General features: G+C 35.0%; 3 protein-coding genes across 3 annotated transcripts; 1 reads left to right on the forward strand and 2 right to left on the reverse strand.

The window, feature by feature from the left end:
- The first annotated feature begins 11,728 nt into the window (after positions 1-11,728).
- LOC145041268 (glucan endo-1,3-beta-glucosidase 3-like) lies at positions 11,729-15,129 on the forward strand. Its single transcript, XM_078989282.1, has 4 exons — positions 11,729-11,912; positions 13,316-14,569; positions 14,662-14,689; positions 14,779-15,129. Exons 1-4 carry the CDS (start codon positions 11,837-11,839, stop codon positions 14,927-14,929), a joined length of 1,509 nt encoding a protein of 502 aa, XP_078845408.1. The 5' UTR covers positions 11,729-11,836; the 3' UTR covers positions 14,930-15,129.
- A 64-nt stretch (positions 15,130-15,193) lies between these two features.
- LOC145041269 (F-box protein SKIP28-like) lies at positions 15,194-16,265 on the reverse strand. Its single transcript, XM_078989283.1, has 2 exons — positions 15,848-16,265; positions 15,194-15,762 (listed from the first exon to the last, which is right to left on the reverse strand). The coding sequence occupies exons 1-2, from the start codon at positions 16,208-16,210 to the stop codon at positions 15,223-15,225; spliced, it is 903 nt and encodes a 300-aa protein (XP_078845409.1). The 5' UTR covers positions 16,211-16,265; the 3' UTR covers positions 15,194-15,222.
- Positions 16,266-16,585: 320 nt separating this feature from the next.
- Positions 16,586-18,712, reverse strand: LOC145038312 (Dynein light chain type 1 family protein). Its single transcript, XM_078986714.1, has 2 exons — positions 18,308-18,712; positions 16,586-16,913 (listed from the first exon to the last, which is right to left on the reverse strand). The coding sequence occupies exons 1-2, from the start codon at positions 18,548-18,550 to the stop codon at positions 16,746-16,748; spliced, it is 411 nt and encodes a 136-aa protein (XP_078842840.1). The 5' UTR covers positions 18,551-18,712; the 3' UTR covers positions 16,586-16,745.
- Between the last annotated feature and the right edge of the window lie 237 nt (positions 18,713-18,949).

Genomic DNA, 18,949 nt, shown 5'->3' on the forward strand with positions numbered 1-18,949 from the left:
CGTAAAAAGTGAAATTTACGTTAGAGCGATATTTAGCCTTAGTGATCTAAACGAGAATCAAAGATCTCGTTTTTAGTATCAAAGTGATAAAAAGCAGGCGAGAAGCCGAGAACGGACGTTAAACGAAGAAGTTATGAATTTATAACGAAATTTTCTGTCCCGGTCTATTAAAAATAAATAATAAAAATAAAGTCAAAATTAGCCGACGGAATCTAAACGAGAGTTGTAGAGCGTAGTCTCACATTCGCGTGGATATAAAGAACGTCGAAAACGGAGTTCGTATGAAGAAGATATGAATTTCTGAAGTTTATTAAATAATTAATAATTAAATTTAATTATTAAATCCGGCCTTATCCGAAGGCGAGTCATCGGGCTCATCCGGAGTACGCCCCGCGTACGTCGAGAGTGTCGACACTTCGGATGACGCATGCAGTGACGATTTTGGACGCCCGTACGCCCTGCGTAATTGAGGCTTCCAGCCTCCTATAAATAGGATGCGAGGGCAGCCGGCTTCTTTGCTATTTTTCTCCATTCTCTCTCCCGTTTTGCCTCGATTTGTGTGCCAGAAATACCCCGAAGCCCCGGTAATATTCCCGAGTCTCGAAGCAAGTCCCGAGATCCCGAAGATCCCGAGAAGTGCGGTTTCCGAGCCGAAGCTCTGCCCGCGAGAAGTTCGATTTTTGTTGAGATCTTCTAGATTTGCTGAGGATTACTACTTTTTCAAGTCGTAGTGCTGTCTGATCATCTTCTGATCAAGTGAGTGTATACTACCTTTCATAAACGCAATAATAATACAAGTATGGTTTGAATGTATTAAGTATATTGTTGTTTATATGTGTGAGTGTGTTGTTACTTTCTCCTAACGTATAATTATGAAGTATTTTATACGAGATACGTGTTATGTGTATATTTTGTTGTTATGTGTGTGAATGTATATTCACTTTCTTCTATCTTACAGATCTGATTATTTCTATATGAAATACGTGATATGTGTATGTGCCTCATCTGTTATATGGAAAATGTATTGATCAAGCATGCTATACAGGTTTTGAAAATATGTATAAAAATGTATGTTTTTATCTACTAATATGTTGGGTAGAATATGGGTAGATAGTTGGTGTGTAATAAGCAGATGAGAGGCCTCGTTGTTGTTTTGATCCAGTCATCTAGCGGAATTTAGATGACGACCACGGACTTTTCTAGACAGTCCAGTGGAACGCTAGCAGGCTCATAACCTGTAGGTGTTATTGAACTTGGGTGTTCATTCGATGTATTCCATCCCCCTCATGGTTGCCTTATTTGACTTATATTGCTGAGGAACCCCCGCAGCATGTGTTGTCACCCCGATGAAAATATTCTTAGATTAGGTCCCTTGTGTTAATTATTTTAGGGACATAAAGTGAGAATAACGGGAATGGGTAACTGGGTTATTGTTGGTTGATAATAATTAATTTAATTATTTATTGTGGGTTGAAAACCCTATATGCTCACCAGGCTCCCAAGCCTGACCCACTCAGTTTTATTTGTATTACAGGAAGTGGCGCAAGGGCATAAGATGGATGAACCATCAAGTTGTTTTGTTTGCAAGTCTGTATATGTATATATTTGTTGAATGACTTGTAATGTTATCGTTTATGCTTATTGGTCTGTATCGGAACATGACACCCCGAGTTTTGATTATATAATGAAAATACATTTCTTTTATGAAATGCTTTGGTAAACATTGTTTTATCATGTTTTTTTTTGGGTACAAATTCCGCAACTCTTTCAAATCAAAAGGATTTACTCTGAAATTATTTTAAAAAGCATAAATGAAAATCGGTCTTTTCTGGCCGAGATTTTGGGGATGTCACATACATGGATACATCTAATTAAAACTAATAAAAAGAGATACTAACTGATTAATCTTGCTAAAATAAATGTAAAAGATGATCCACAACCTTCATATCTTCAAAAAGTGATAAAAAGAAGCAGAAATTACCTTCAGAAGGGTTTTTCGTTGTCTTGAATCATTCGGTGTTCAAACTGATCAGAGGGGTTGTATTTATATGCAATTCAAAAGCTTATGGAGCAAGACATCAAAAAACACGATTACATATATCAAAAAATGTGATCGCATGTTTTCCAGAAACTTCCAGAATTATCAGTTAATGAAGTACGTTGCTATTTGTGAAAAATTTATAACTTTGATAGATACATGCGATCGCATATATAGGAAAATGTGATCACATTTGTGCCCTATTTTCTTTAAATGATATTTTTCGACCCAAACAACTCTCGACTAGTTTATGCGATCACATATTTGAGAAAATACGATCATATTTTCTCTTCTCGTCATGATTCAGTTGTAATTCTTCAGTTTAAGCAATACAAGTTGTTCCTCGGAATCCTTATTCAGTTCCAATTCCAGTTAAGCTCCAATGTGCATCCAAATCTTCTCCTAATGTACTGCTCCACTCAAATCTGAAAATGACAAAAAAAAAACATGAGCAGTACGGGAATTTTGACAATAAACATGAGCTAAAAATTATTTAAACTAATGACATGAAAATGTGTAAACTATGATGTTAAATTCTAATAAAAACTACCCTAAAGATGCATAAAATTGCATCTATCAAATCTCCCCAAACTCGAACCTTACTTGCCCCCAGGTAATAAAAATATTAAACATTATAAACAAATGGAAAGATGTATAAGCATGCTTCTTGAGAGGAATTAACAACTATATAGCAAAAGAGGTACCTGAAACCAAAGATCTCATGTGCGGAAATCATGGTATGATGCGTTGCGATCGTGCCGACTCCTTTACTTTTGAAGAAGAGGTACCCGAAACCAAAACTGAAAACCGTAAGCACGAAGCTTAGTGAGTTCTCCCATCATACCACATACCATATAATAAACATACTGCCAAGCATATCCGAATGCTGGCCTACCCCTTTGGTCTTTTTCAACCGGCGACTGCCTAACATATCTGGGTGTTGGCCTGTCACTTCGGTCTCTTTCAATCGGTAACCTCATAGCATATCTGGGTGCTGGCCTACCCCTTCGGTCTCTTTCAATCGATAACCGCCTAGCATATTTGGGTGTTGGCCTACCCCTTCGGTCTCTTTCAATCGGTAACTGCCTAGCATACTGGGTGATGACCTAACCCTTTAGTCACTTTCAATTGGTCACAAGGACTATTTCACCCTTACCACTACCACATAATATCCTAGCATATAAACACATAAATCACATACTGCCTAACATATCTGGGTGCTGGCTGGCTCCTTTCCCTTGCTACTGGAAGTACCTGAAATGTTTAAACTTAAATTGTAAGCACAAAGCTTAGTGAGTTCCCTAAAATACCACATACCATATATATCAATGGTCCCTATCCTAGGGTGTAAATCAACCCATGTACATGATATGATCCCATCATAGTCTTACAATCACTTCCATTTGCTACATCCAAAAGCCACATAGACAATTTAGCATACCATGACACCTAGTGTCCTACACAATATAATGAGAAAACTTACCTGAAGAGTTGTAATCCACTACTTGAAATCCCACAAAATCAACTATATGAACCTCCTAAACCAATCACAAGCCAAACCTCATGTTATAACTCAAAACCTCTCCAAGTTTGACCAAGAGTCAAACTATTTAAAAGTCAAAGTCCAAAGTCAACAGTCAACCATCGTGTCATGGCCAACCAGTGACCATGTCGTGGTAACCACCCAACAAAATAGTCACGGATGAAACTCGCTATCGCGCCGTGGCAAGCCATACTACGTGTTATGGAAACCATATCGATTAAGCCCTTATTACATTAAGCCAACCAATCATACTTTCGAGAAGGCTTCATAGAACCCAAAAGAGTCATAAAAATCATAACTTCACATGTATACTCACTTCATGTATTCCTTACACCATTCTATGTCAAAATAGTGAAAAATGAGAATTTTATTCTTTGTATGGTCCCAAGTCACCCATTAGTTCTAAAAGATAAAACACTCAAGGAACACTCTAGATTGGTAAAGTTGCAAGCTTACCTGGAGTTCTTCCATAAAATCCAACCAAATCCAAAAGAAGGATTCAAAATGCTATAAAATGTTAGATATATGAATTTAAAACCATAAAGTTGAGAACTTGAGCACTTACAGAGGTCCAAAAGGTAACCAAGGTGTTGGATCTTCCACACGACACTCTCAAACTCCAAAGGGTGGTGCTTCTTCCTTCAAAATGACACAACATACAAACACAAACACAAACAAAAGGCTAAGAACACAAGAAAGGATACCAGGGTTTGGAAGAAATGTTTTGGAGAGATGGAGGTTGGGGTTGGGAGGAAACACTAGCTCCAAAATTCCTTAAATATGGCTCAAGATCTGAGCCCATGACGACACTACGCTATGGTCACAACAGATACCACACTGTGGTGACAAAACAATCACCATGCCATGGTCTGGACTATAATGCCAAAACCTAACTCTTGTACTTAGGCTTACAGAGCATAAACTCATACCTGGAACAGATGTTACTTGATCAGTATAATAACTGGGATTAATGATTATTCTAATACACAAGTCTATAATAACGATGATGATTATACTTTAATTTAAGTTATATTTAAGCGAAAGTGTAACTTACCCCATTGACGAATAACTAGTAAAACGATGAGCGTAACTTTGATGCCTGATCCTTCTCTTAAGGATCCTTTCAAATATTCTAGCACTTCCCTAATGCTACTACAAAACAATAAATCGAATCACGAGGGACTGAGATCTCAAGAGGTAGATATAGAGCTTTGTGAGTGAAAGGTGCAAGAAACGAGAGAGCCTAAGCCCTCTATTTATAAGATGTATTTGTATGGTCGTGCTATGGTCCCTAACTGGTTTGGCATATATTCCATTTCATGCAAATGCAACTGGTGGAGTCAGGTGCATTTAATTACCCACATCGTGGTATAACATGGGCCGCACCGTAGATTTTTGTAAAATATGTCAAAACTTTTAAGAATCATAAGTTTCACATACGAAATCTATTTGAGATGTTCTTTATATCCATATGTTCGTATTGACATCTACTACAATTTTCACATCGATCATTTAAGCTAAAATGCAATATATTTTCACTTTGTTTTTTATAACAAAGCTTTATATTTTTATATCTCGAAAAGTGAAAACATGGTGTTACATTTAGGCATGGATGGGCAGTCAATGTGTTTACTTATATAATTGGATTGTATATAAACAAAGGGTGACATCATCCACCAGGGAGTCCAATATTGTCATTGGGCACATAAACTTGGTGATGAATAACATTTCGGCCTTGGTATTTGGTTGTTGTTTTGGCCACGATCAAATTATATGTTCAATTGGCAAGATTATTAGAATGGCATGGGGGTAATGTTTAGTTGGGGGTCGCGAGGTGGTTTGTCGTAATAGTGTGATGTCACCGATGGTTCATGAGAAACAACTAAAATCACAGTTGAAGAGTAGTGGTTCCCTTATGTGTTTTATGGGGTTGCTATAGTTGAAGCATGTTGTAATTTGTGTCCCATATCGGAAGGCTTTGGTTGATAAATGACACAACGATGTTGAATTAGGTGTGGACCGCATACATATTAAAAAATGAGGTATTGTTCGTTCGTGATGTTGTTGATATTGTTCAATCGATAGATAAGCTCCTTGAGTTGTTAGCAATAATGTGACATCCTCTAATTTTTAGAACCAATTAAAACTTTTATTTACACTTTTAAAATTATATTATCATTGATGCAAAAATTCCCAGTACATTTGAAACATTTTTAGTACGAGCGATTGTCTTAGTTTAATAAAATCCTAAGGATGTCATAATCGACACAGAAACAAAAGTTACAATGTAAATACCTAATGATCTTGAACTCGATTGTAGGATTTCTTATAACCACTCAGCATCCTAATAAAGTTCTAGTAGCTTAAGTCTTGATACATGAGATGCATTTAAAATGAGTGGGTCAGGTCGGGAAAAAGGGCTTAAATTTGAGAGAAATTAAGAGAGAAACATTTGAAGGGTATGAGAACGGTATGAGATTCATCTTCTATTTATAGATGAATTTGGACTGCATGACGTGCATATGTCTCCTGCGTGCCGTGCATTTGGTTGGAACTGATTGTAACGCCTGTAGATCTGGGTTAATCAATTTAGAGATAATAGGGGTCGAAAACGTCTTTTCAACAAAAGATTATTTAGAATAAATAATCTTAACAAGGTTATAGAATATGTCTCAATGGTTCTGTACATATAAAGAACGCCAAAATCGGAGTTATAACGAAGAGTTATGAGCCGTCGAAGTTTTTTGGCAAAACCGGCACGGCACCGGGAGACGTAAATAGTGAATTTACAATGAAGGACTTTTTATCCTTATAAATCTAAAAAAAAGTTGTAGTATACATTAAATCGAGAACATACAAAAAAAGAACGCCCAAATCTGACTTCGTATGAGGAAGTTATGAATTTTCTAAGATTTGGTATAGCAGTACCCGAAACTCGAATTTTAGTTCGAGCGGGTTTTGGCCTATGCGACCTAAATGGGAGTTGAAGATCTCATTAATAGGAACTCAACGAAAAAAATACAGACGAAAACAGAGTCCGTATGAAGGAGTTACGAATTCATCGATGTCATTTGATAGTCTAATCTCCCCTACTGTTAAATTTAAGATTGTTCGAGAATTAGCTGACAAAGTATAAATGAAATTTGTAGATATTGTTTTTGGCTACGCGTGGATATAAAGAACGTCGAAAACGGAGTTCGTATGCGAAAATTATGAATTTTTGAAAATCGGCTGATTTCCACCCTGTGTGCGATGCCTCGTGTCAGCACCTGGCTCGTACTTGGAGCCCAAGCTTACTCACGATGTGAACATCAATAAAATCACTACATGAACCTTCCTCCATCCCCTATAAATAAGAGGTGAAACCCTCTTCATTCCTTACACCTCCCATCACTTCCCTCTCTCTTTAGAACTTCGCTCTAGCCCTGAAACCCCTCGTAAAGCCTAGGGAAACCTCCCTAGCACGAGGGGAAAGCCTTGGAGTGCCTGGAGACTTCGAGAAAAAGAGTCTTTCGGCTCGGGAATGCTGCTCTAGCGGCGCCCGGTTTTGAGAAAAACCCGCTGTAAGTAAGCTGCGCCTAACCTATCTTTAGTATAACTTATGATTCGATATAGTAAGGTTATTATGACCTTATAATAGATACTTGGGCTATTATGAGTTATATAAGTATTGTTTAACGCATATTTAATAGTAATAATTGCTAGACTATTAATTAGTAATGGTGAATAATAGACTAAACTCTAGTGGTAATGATACTAGGTTTTGTCAAAGGAAAATTGTGTTAAGAGTAACGAAGTGCTGTCCGAGTGCCGAGTCACTACATTTTCAAGTGAGTGCATGGTCCCTTTCATCTTACACAAAGATATGAAGTATTTTATATAAGTTACGTGTTATGTGTGGATATTATATGAATACTTGTTGTCTATGTTGGATAGATGATTTTATACAAGTTTTATATGATTTAAACTGTATATGTATTTATATCTATGTAATATGTTGGGTAAAACATGGGTAGATGAAATATGAGTTGGATGATGAGTTGAGAGGTGATATAGACCATGGGGTAAGGGTGAGAGGTGGACGATGTGAGAAGCCTTGTTCCCAAATGTTGGTCCCATCATCTAGCAGAGTATGGATGACAACCATAGACTATTCTAGACAATCCAGTGGAACACTAGCAGGCTCGCAACGTGTAGGTGTTGTGAACGACATCTTCACCGGTGTACTCTAAAAACCTATTGATATGTATTGCGAGTGGAATCTCGTAAACGATACTGTGAATAAATGAGATAACCCTAGCAGTTGTGCTCGAAGGACAATACTGGCAGTTGTGCCTCATAGAGAATGTCAAAATTCTGGTAGTTGCGCCTAAAGTGATAAGAAGTAGCAGTTGGGCTTGACAGTTGTGTCATTGACAACAATGTACTTCGTACCTATTCCTTAGGATAATCCTTAGGAATGAATGAATGTGAAATAGCTGATTCTTATGGTAGATCCTTAAGAGTAAAGAAGATAATGAGGATGGGTAATTGGGTTAACTATTCGAAGATTAAACATAATAATTATATTATTATGTGTTGAAAACCCTATGTGCTCACTAGGTTTCCCAACCTGACCCACTCAGTTTATTTATATCACAGGTGTTGACATGAAGTCACATTACACTGAAAGATTAATGATATATAAATCACTAAGGATAATGAATGTAAGTTCTGTTTATGCTTATGTTTTTGTATTGACGATGACATCCCAATGTTTTTAAAATGAATAAAAATACATTTCTTCGGAAATGCTTTGATAACGTATTTATCATGTTTTACTGGGAATAAATTCCGCAACACTTTTATGAAAAATATTACTCTGATTTTTAAACAAGCATAAACAAAATCGGTCTTTTCTAGTCGTGAAAATAGGGACGTCACACTGATGACGTGTATTTTTCATTTTTTTTTGTGTGGTGCGACGTGTCGCATTCTGGGTGAAGTGACAGTGCGTGCGATGCACTCTGTCGCTGTGTGCGAGCGTACACAAAGAGTTTTCGATTCTAAGAAAATTCATATCTTCTTTATACGAGTTATGTTTTCGACGGGTTTTATATCCACGCGTAGCTATCGATGAGATCTACAAATTTCATTTAGACTTCGGATTAATTTTGACTTTATTTTTTAAGTTATATTTTTAATAGACTTAGACTGTTAAAGTATGTTAAAAATTCATAACTCTCTCGTCTGACGTATGTTCTCGACTGTCTTTATATTGTCGGGTTTCTATTAACGAGATCTTCGATTCTCGTTTAGGTTGTTTCGGTTAACTATCAACTAATCTAAAATTCAATATCAATGTTGCACACTTTTACACTGAAACTTTAGAAAAATCATAATTTCCTCTTACGAAGTTAGATTTAGACGTTCTCTATATGACGCTCTTGGTTTACCATTGCTATGACTTTCGTTTAAATTACCTAGGCTGATAAACAACCGATCTCCAATTTACTATTTACGATACACTGACTGATCGTGAAACTTCGGAAGTCCATGGCTTCTGTATACATAGTCAGATTTTAGTGTGTATTATTTGTACGGGATTCATAACGCAGTTCCTACATTTTCTATCAAGATTTTTTTGTCCTAAGTAATCTTCTATTGAGATTGTCATTTCATAGTTTATTGATAAATTATTAAAATGGTTTTATAATACGTAGTCTGCAACGCGCACGACTAATGAGATCCCGAATCAAGGATTTAAATTATGATTATTCTTTGTTTTGTTTAGCCCGAAGATGCGGGTGTTACAAATAAGCATCAAGAGATGACATGACTTTAAGAGTAAGGTTCATGAACTCGTGCTTTAAAGCAGTTGTATGAGAGCTTTTATTGTTCGCTCTTGATGCGAGCCATGCTTCAAAGGAGGTTGATTCAAAATCAAATACACATGCTAAAGGTTCATCTAAGAAGGTTTCGTAGATCCATTAAAGATGAACATCATAAGTCTTGAACAAGACTCGAGAAGACAAATCGATGGACTTATGTGGTTTGGTGTTGTTGATACGAGCAATAACTTTGTAACCCCACACATGGAGTTGAAAAACTTTAACAATAACTTTATAACCCCACACATGGAGTTGAAAAAATTTAACCCATGATGAATAATCACTCTTGTGTCGTTGATGATTCATACATTGTTCAAGATATTCGTTATACTGTTGACCAAATAAAGTGCGTTTTTATAGGAGTATAGTGGATATGGGAGGCGGCAGAGTTACGATTCGTGACGAAGTGGGTACATACAGCGGTGACTATGAGAGGTAGTAACTATTATACTATGTGAAATATTGAATATCGCAAAGATTTCATTAAACAATGAGCGATATAAAATAAGAAAAACCTTAGAAAAACTAACATATTTTCATCAATTATTATATATATATATATATATATATATATATATATATATATGTATATATATATATATATATATATATATATATATATATATATATATATATATATATGGTAAAATGAATATACCTAACAACCTTATATAAGCTTAGGTACCTAACGTCATCAAACTACGTTATTTTGCATTAAATTTTCATTGCAATCATCAAAAGTTCTTAAACTTCATACCTAAACTTGATTTACTTAAAAAAAATTTGGAAATTTATCATTATATTTCTCCTACATCCTTTCATTTGTAGCGGTAGGATATGAAGCCCATCAGGTGGTATTTGATAGAAAGACGTGATGTAAAAGAAAGATATTGGTGAAAGTCCAAAGATTTTGGAAGTAATCAAGTTATGGGGTTGAAGTTTAAGAACCTTAGGTAATTAGAATGTAAACATGATACAAACTGATGTAGTATTATGGAGTTAGGTACCTAAGCTTATATAACGTTGTTAGGTATATTCACTTTACCCATATATATATATATATATATATATATATATATATATATATATATATATATATATATATATATATATATATATATATATATAATTTTGTAGTACATTAAAACCTTTATATTTTAAAGTATATTTTAAAAAATGTATAATCTAAAGCTTTGAGCTCGTAAAACCTTAGATCGCCACAAATGCTCATTCTCAAGGATTTGGTGTTAACATTCCATCACATTAAAAAATTTCCAAAATATAAATATTTTAACACACTAGAAATATATATACTATTTTTTTTTTTATATTTAGACGAAAATAGATTGAATAAACTTCCCATAGAAAATATAGGGATTTTATTATTATACTAAATAACAAATAATATAATAGTTTTTTCGAAAAAAAAAGAAAAAAATATGTTTGATTTTTTTTAAGTTTGCGGTTTGCTCTAGGCCGATCCTGCAGATGTAAATATCCTCAAATGCTTAAGACGAGTAAGAGAAAAAGGCCTTACTACTGTTATAAAGTAAGTTTTTTTTTTTTTTTTTTTTTTTTTGTATTTTTTAATTTTTAAATAAATATATAATAAAAAAAATTGAGTCATATGAAGTTGTCCACTTTATCCTCCCTCAACCCGCCTATGGTTTGCTCTATAAAATACAAATACAAGATATTAAGCGAAATGAATTATATTTAGGGCGTGTTCGGCAAAACTAGTTAGTAACGGGTAACCGATAGCACTTTGTTAAACGTTACATGATTGAACTTTTAGATTTGAAACGTTCTGTTTAAACTAAAATCTAAAAACTTGTATTGTTAAACGATATCTTTTGTTTAAAACAGAACATTTTATCAAATATTAAAAGCTAAAAGATCTCAAACTTGTAAAAACTCTCAAATGCTCCAAACATTCCATTCTAAACATGTTCATAATCCAGATATCTACAGCTCTACAACTCGAACGATATTTAAGTTGCGAAGGATATACAAGTCACGCAAATAGTTATCAAGTTGCAACATGGTGATATGTATATATTTAATTTTAATTTCAAATATATAATTATTTTAGAGTATAATTCGAATGTATTACCGTACCAAATGATTAACTTGCTGACAATACTTGGATTAGGTTTTTGGACATCATCCCGGCTAAAACCTTAAGACTAACGAACCACTTCAAACTTCAAAGTCTTATTTATTATTATTATTATTATTTTTCTTTTTGAATTTAGATATTCCAACCCCACCCCCAACAATTGTCTTCGGCTATTGCTTCCTCAAAGACCCCCTTTCTGCCCCCTCCCTTTCTCTCTCTACATTTCCTTTTTGGGTTCTTGGGAGTTGGGACTGTAGAACCCTTCAATGGCGACTTGGAGATCAATGGCGCTCCTCTTCCTCTTCCTCCACCTTCTACCTTTAGCTGCCATGGCTGACAAAGGTCAACCCTTTCTCTCTTCATTCCTCTTCATATCTTTCATCTTTTTCTGCACATGTTATACTCTGTTTGCGTAGTTCACCAAATTTCACTATGGAAATCCTTTATTTTTGCATCTTTCAAGTAGTTTTATTCCTAAAAAAACATTTTTTCACCTGCGTTTTTGCATTTCGTACGGTTTTAATATGAAAGTTGGGTGTTATCGGAGATGATTTAGTTAGGGTTTATGGTGTAAATTGTGAAAGGTTCGACAAAAACATATAAACCCAGAAAGACATTGTGTTTTAGAAGCCATAAACCATCCTTGTTCATATTCTCATTCTTGTCATTGCAAATGAGTAAAGTTTCTGAATTTTTTTCCACTGTTCAAGAGATGAATTTTATACTTCATAAATATTTTTCTGTTGAAATTTTATACTTTGCAACACCATTCAACTACAATGTCGTTTGAGTAGTTTTATTCTCAAAGAACATTTTTTTCACATACCCTTTTGCATATTTGGTTTTGTTGTATGAGGTGTTTTAATTAGGGTTCATGAAGTCAAAAAATTGGGCAAAAACTCAAGTACTCAACCTAAAGAAGTTTTGGTCATTGCAAATGAGTAAAGTTTTAGTTTTTACTGTTCTAGAAAAAAAGAAACTTAAAGGGTTTATTTGAAATTTATATTATACCTTAACCTTCCCAGAATAGTACAACTCAAGTACAGCTTATTTTCTAAGAAATCAACAATTTACACTACAAAAACAATTTCTTTTTGAATCTTTCGAGTAGTTTTATACTAAAAAAACAATCTTTTCACATACCCTTTTATGTATTTTATAATCTTAGCCTAAAGGTTGTTTTTTATTATAGCTGTTTTAATTAGGGTTTATAAGCCATAAATCATGATTGTTCATATTTTTGCTTATTAAAAATGAGTAAATGCGTTGATTTTTCACTGTTCTAGAAACAAAAGTTCTGCTTTTCATATACTTTTTCTAACATTTACGTTAACCGACCTTCCTGGAATACCACCATTGAGATACAACTCAGAGCATGCTTTATTTATTTATTTATTTATTTATTTGTTTTTGCATAAATTATACCCTTTTGATTTTCCAAACATTAAAGTGGGAATAACAGGACTAACAAAGATTCCATTTTGGGTCCATCTAGATCAACTTTGAAGGGCAATATTGACATTTTGGCTATACAAACATCATATATATATAAGTTCAATGTTACGCATTTTTCATTTTTTCTTCTAAAAATTTGTAAATCCCATCATTGATAAGATTAATTGTCATATTTGTTCCACATCTTATAGAATGATTTCTCTCAATTTTTTACATTAAATTGAGACATTGAAGTCAATGGTTGACTTTTTATGAAAGGTCTAAAATACCCTTGGTGCCTTTTGTTCCAGATGCTTTTGTAGGTTTCAACATAGGGACCGCCCTCTCCGACATGCCCAGCCCAACTCAGGTGGTGGCCCTTCTCAAGGCCCAAAAAATCTTCCACGTCAGACTCTACGACGCCGACCAAGCCATGCTCCTCGCCCTTTCCGGCACCGGAATCCGCGTCACCGTTTCCGTTCCAAACCAACAGCTCCTCGCAATCGGCCAATCCAATTCCACCGCCGCCAATTGGGTGGCTCGTAACATCCTCACCCACGTCCCCGCCACCAATATCACCGCCATATCAGTCGGTTCCGAAGTCCTCACCGCCATCCCCAACGCCGCCCCAGTACTCGTCTCCGCCCTAAAATACATCCACGCCGCCCTCGTCGCCGCCAGACTCGATTCCCATATCAAAGTCTCCACCGCCCATTCCTCCTCCATCATCCTCGATTCCTTTCCACCATCTCAAGCCTTCTTTAACCGAACATGGGACCCAGTAATGATTCCATTACTTGAATTCCTTCAATCCACGAAATCTTACCTCATGCTTAACGTCTACCCGTATTACGATTACATCCAATCCCGCGATGCTATTCCGTTGGACTACGCCCTATTCCGCCCTCTCCCACCAAACAAAGAAGCAGTCGATTCCAACACCCTTTTACACTACACCAATGTATTCGATGCCATTGTCGACGCTGCTTATTTCTCAATGTCGTACTTAAACTTCACGAACATTCCGATCGTGGTGACGGAATCAGGATGGCCATCAAAAGGCGATTCCAACGAACCAGATGCCACTCTCGACAACGCCAACACATACAACAGTAATCTAATCAAACATGTTATAAACAACACCGGGACACCAAAACACCCAGGGGTAGCTGTCAGCACGTTCATCTACGAGCTTTATAATGAAGATGCAAGATCGGGGGTGGTTTCAGAGAAGAATTGGGGGCTTTTTGATGGAAATGGGAGGCCGATTTATGTGTTGCATTTGACTGGTTCAGGGACCATGTTGGCTAATGACACCACGAACCAGACTTACTGTGTGGCTAGAGATGGTGTTGATCGGAAGATGTTGCAGGCTGCTTTGGATTGGGCTTGTGGACCGGGGAAAGTTGACTGTTCGGCTATGGTTCAGGGTGCACCATGTTATGAACCGGATACTGTTGCAGCTCATGCCACTTATGCTTTTGATGCTTATTATCATCGAATGGCTATGGCTGAAGGGACTTGTGATTTCAATGGTGTGGCTACTGTTACTACCACTGACCCAAGTAAGTCAAAGGTTCAATGCTTTATATGTGTAAAGAGTTGTACTCCGTGCTTTAAATGTTATACTTATGTTATCGAATTGTTTCACTTGTAGGTCATGGAAGTTGTATATTTCCCGGAAGGTAAATAATTATTACAAAATGTCACACTTCATTGCAAAAAAAAAAAAAAAATTGTGAAATTAATGGTTTTTATATTATTGTTTGTGTAGTAATGGGAGTAATGGGACATTCATAAACGGGACTTCTTTGGCTCCGTCTTCAAATTCGACTTCGGGTAGCTTGTCAACATTCAACGAGAGCAATTCGGTTTCTTTTATGAGACTTTTTGTGGTGTTACTTTTGAGTGGGGTATTTTTGTAAATTTGTCGAAAATATTCTGTTCTTGATTACCTCCATTTTGTTCCTGCCCATGAAGCGGGAGGGTAAAAAGGTCACAAACAAAGTTTGTTTGAAGCTTGAAGGAATTGTTGGACTTAGGAGCGAGTTCGTTTGTTGATTGTAGAAACAAGCGAATCAAGATTTTTTTCTTCATGATCTATTCTTTGACCTGAAAGTTGCAATTTTTGTCTCATTCACATCAATCTTAGTGTAATGCACACAAAATGCAGTGTTTGTAGGTACAAGTACTTGAAATGATTACATTGATTTGTCATTCAAATTTCATCGATTTTCGAATAACAAGCCTCGCATACAAAACCCGAGGACTCGGGAAGAACACGTTGCTTGTATGCATGCTTGTTACAATAAGGCTTATTACAAAAACCACATTTTGGTTGTTTAATCCAACAAACTAGACACAAAGTATCTTCACAAGCGGCTTCACTATCATCTTCATCTACACATTTTCCACACTCTTCGCACCTTACAATGCAAAATTTACACCCTCGACATCCACCGATTGTCCTCTTCCTCTCGCATGTCTCCAAAGGGCAATCAAACACCATTCTCACTTCATCACATTTGGGACAAATTCCCACATCTATGGAATCTTGTCTTGAAGTGTCTGGATAGAATCGCTTGTGTTGCATTTCGTTTGATTTTATCAACATACAAAGTGTTTGAAAGTGGTCTTTCGTGATGTTATAGATACCGTTTATCTTTAGGCTCTTTAAGGTTGCAACGTGTTGGTTTAACGTTGTCACTGCTTGGATAACCCCTTCGGGGGTTAAATTTGTGCATTGAGGTACATGTAGCTAAAAAAGGAAATATTGTTGTTATAAACACATATCCAAACACCCTCTAATTCACATCAAATTTCAAGATCAAGAAAAATCGTACCTTTTCGATATTGGGATTCATGGCTACTACAGTTTGAACACCATCGTTTGTAATTCTGTCACAGTTATTAAGAACCAATGTTCTAAGCCTACCCATTGCTTTTGAAGCAATCTTGACTAGAATTTCATCGGAAATCCGTGATCTTTGAAGATTTTCATCCACTATGATGTTGAGCCATGGCAAAATATCATCTTTTAAAGCGTTGTTGAAGGATTTACATACTTGAGCCATGGCAAGAAGCTCAAAAAGTGGAAGATAAGGTAATACAAGGTATAAAGATTCATGGGGTTGTCCTGTGTTTGATGAATCTTGATTTGTTTGATGTTGTTTGTGGTTTGTTTCATGTGAAATCTCCATATCCATGGCTCAAAAATGGTTTTTTTTCTCTTAACAAACCGGAACGGTTGTTTTAAAGGTTTAAGGAGGAATTGTTTTCCAAGATAAGTAACATGTGGCCAAGATTTTGATAACAGTTCAAGAAATTGACTTGGTAGCCCTCCAAAATTTTAACAATGTTATATATAACCTTCAATTTACAAAAACTTATCAATCAGGTCCGATGTGTTTAGATTGTAATTTGACTTGGAATGCAAAACGTTGGTCAACCATCAAGCTTTATTTTAGTAGCCGTTGGGTTACATAATAAAGTAAGCACTTGATACAAAAGTTGAAGTTGTGTCGTAGTCGTACTTGAAGAATGACATGAATGGACAAAAAAAAAAAAAATAGGGTGATATATATAATAAAGGTACAACACATACACAATAATTAAGCTTAAAAAAGTTCACCAAAAGACAAGTTTCATTCCTTTTTCCTAAGTTTTATTTTAACCGAAAGGGCATTAATAGATACATTAATTATCTATATAAATGTCCTAAGAGAAATCAGAAAATAGTGATTAGCGATGATGATCCATGGGCATGGGGTCAACAGTGGTCTTGAAAAGAAGAACATAAACTTTGTTGATGGAAAAATACAAGAAACCTCCCAATGAATGCGTCACGTATGACCCAAAGCTGCTTCCCACAATGCAGTGCCATGCAGGCCCGTATGATGCGTCGAATTCCTATGATAACGACATATAACCATTTTTAACACAAAAAAAAAAATCTCTATTCATTATTATTATTATTTATTATTATAAAACAAAAAATTTAACCACGAACAAGAGCTATAACCATTGGTGGATGTTAAATAAAAATAATGAATAATTAATATAGTGAAAATGATAAGTAAGATTAGTATATTAGTTTAGATTACCCATTATAGCTAGATATGTTAACACCTTTTTAGGAAATATAATCAGGACAAGTTTTTAAAATAAATGAAATTTCAAAAAGATAAAAACAGGAAAGTATTATACTGTATTGCCCCTATAACTTGATGGGAACATGTCCATGGGAAGCTGCACACTGTCCAACATCGCTTTGTCCAATCCAACCAAATCAAGAAACAATCTTTACCCAAATTAATATCATAAACTTTTTATAACAACGACTAGAACTATTTAGAAGTTTTACGTGAAATATCACAATGGAAATCTTTAAACCTGAAAGTATCATAAAAGTTGTTAAAATTTCCTTTTATGGAAAATACTCAACTAGAAATTAATGACATCTACGATGGTATTAACTTTGAGTAAGCATTAAATATTCATTTTAATTTATGCATTTAGATAACATGTTTAATTTTAAGATATTAAAGAAGTAAAGTCAATCAACATTCTCGATTATCAATTCATGTAAAATGAGCAGCAAAAGGCTAAAAGAGTAGGGATACTCTGTGAGTAGAATCTCACAAGACTACAAATAGTAGACATGAACAAAATAATTCTGACACCATAAAAAAACAATTTTGACCACCTGCTTTGGAATTTTTCTGTTTGTCCCTTCTTTTTCATTAAAGATATTGGAGATCATTATCATACTTTAAAAAGGTCAAATATTTTTCAAATATGCAAAAATTTCAAATCTTAGTTTAAAAGTTTATAAGAAAAATCTAGATTTGTGACACTTGAGCATTCACAGAAGACAAGTGATTGAGAATTAAAGAATCCCACACAAGAAACCATAAGAAATGGGCAAAAAAAATATTGTTTCATATAATCAAGAACAATCAAACTACCAAAAGCATTTATAGACGAAATAAGTTTGAAAAAGGTTTCTTGTTTTTCTTTGCATTTTGCATATTCAATATTTATATAACTTGAAACATTTAAAATAAAGTTATGAACGTTTCTATTCTAATGTGAGGATACGTGGTTAACATTAAGAACTAGTTTGATTATTGCCACGGAGAAACATCCATAAACCTTCATGAAACAGATTTGAGAATCCTTTTAATCAATATACTTAGCTCTAATTAACCCAAAATCAAGAAAAAAGATAGACCCATGATTTATTGTTATGCATTCTTGAAAATAAAGCGAAAAAAGAAAAGATTTTAGGAAGAGAATGTTACCTTCTTGAGGGCAAGGGCAAGGCGTTTGCTGTCAATCTTGATTCCATTTCCAGGAGACATGGAATCAAGATGATCTTTTGCACACTTAAAAGCTTTGTTTTGCAAAACCGTTGACATATCAGAAGCTTTGACTCTGATATTGAGTTGTTGATGGAGGTTTTGTTGATCGGTAGCTTTCTTCTTCTGTATTAAATTGCTCAAGAACTTGCTCCTTCTTTCTAGCTCTTTCTCTGCTTCCTCCATAGCCTCATCACTCGATTCTTGATTTCAGACTTGTTGAATTTTGTGGGGTTTTGAGTTGAAGCAATGGGGTTTTGGGGTTTGATTTGTTTGTTTTTCTTGTAATGAGTGAAAAGTGAAAAGCAAGGTGAGTGATGAGGTACGGTGATGGAGTGGGGTCAATTTAATTGATCCTCGGATTTGGTAAATAAATACAAATTTTTCCCTCCTTTAAAAGTACTTTTAATTTAGGAAAACTTTCTAAAAAACTAAATACCAACAATAACAATAATAATAATAATAATAATAATAATAATAATAATAATAATAATAACAACAACGTTAAATTAAATTGTTTTCGACATTTTCTTATTATAAATATTTCTATCCATTAAAATTATGACATTTATCATTATTTTATCA

The sequence above is a fragment of the Lactuca saligna genome, chromosome 4 (genome assembly GCF_052625555.1).
Source record: "Lactuca saligna cultivar CGN05327 chromosome 4, ASM5262555v1, whole genome shotgun sequence".
Classification (NCBI taxonomy): domain Eukaryota; kingdom Viridiplantae; phylum Streptophyta; class Magnoliopsida; order Asterales; family Asteraceae; genus Lactuca; species Lactuca saligna.

Bases quoted from the DNA above. Each gene is read 5' to 3' on its own strand.
- LOC145041268 (XM_078989282.1), top strand. From the start codon at position 11,837: ATGGCGACTTGGAGATCAATGGCGCTCCTCTTCCTCTTCCTCCACCTT. The intron at 11,913-13,315 runs GTCAACCCTTTC...CTTTTGTTCCAG, and splicing joins AGCTGCCATGGCTGACAAAG to ATGCTTTTGTAGGTTTCAAC. The intron at 14,570-14,661 runs GTAAGTCAAAGG...TTTCACTTGTAG, and splicing joins TGTTACTACCACTGACCCAA to GTCATGGAAGTTGTATATTT.
- LOC145041269 (XM_078989283.1), bottom strand. From the start codon at position 16,210: ATGGATATGGAGATTTCACATGAAACAAACCACAAACAACATCAAACA. The intron at 15,763-15,847 runs GTACGATTTTTC...TTCCTTTTTTAG, and splicing joins TGAATCCCAATATCGAAAAG to CTACATGTACCTCAATGCAC.
- LOC145038312 (XM_078986714.1), bottom strand. From the start codon at position 18,550: ATGGAGGAAGCAGAGAAAGAGCTAGAAAGAAGGAGCAAGTTCTTGAGC. The intron at 16,914-18,307 runs GTAACATTCTCT...TCGTTATCATAG, and splicing joins TTGCCCTTGCCCTCAAGAAG to GAATTCGACGCATCATACGG.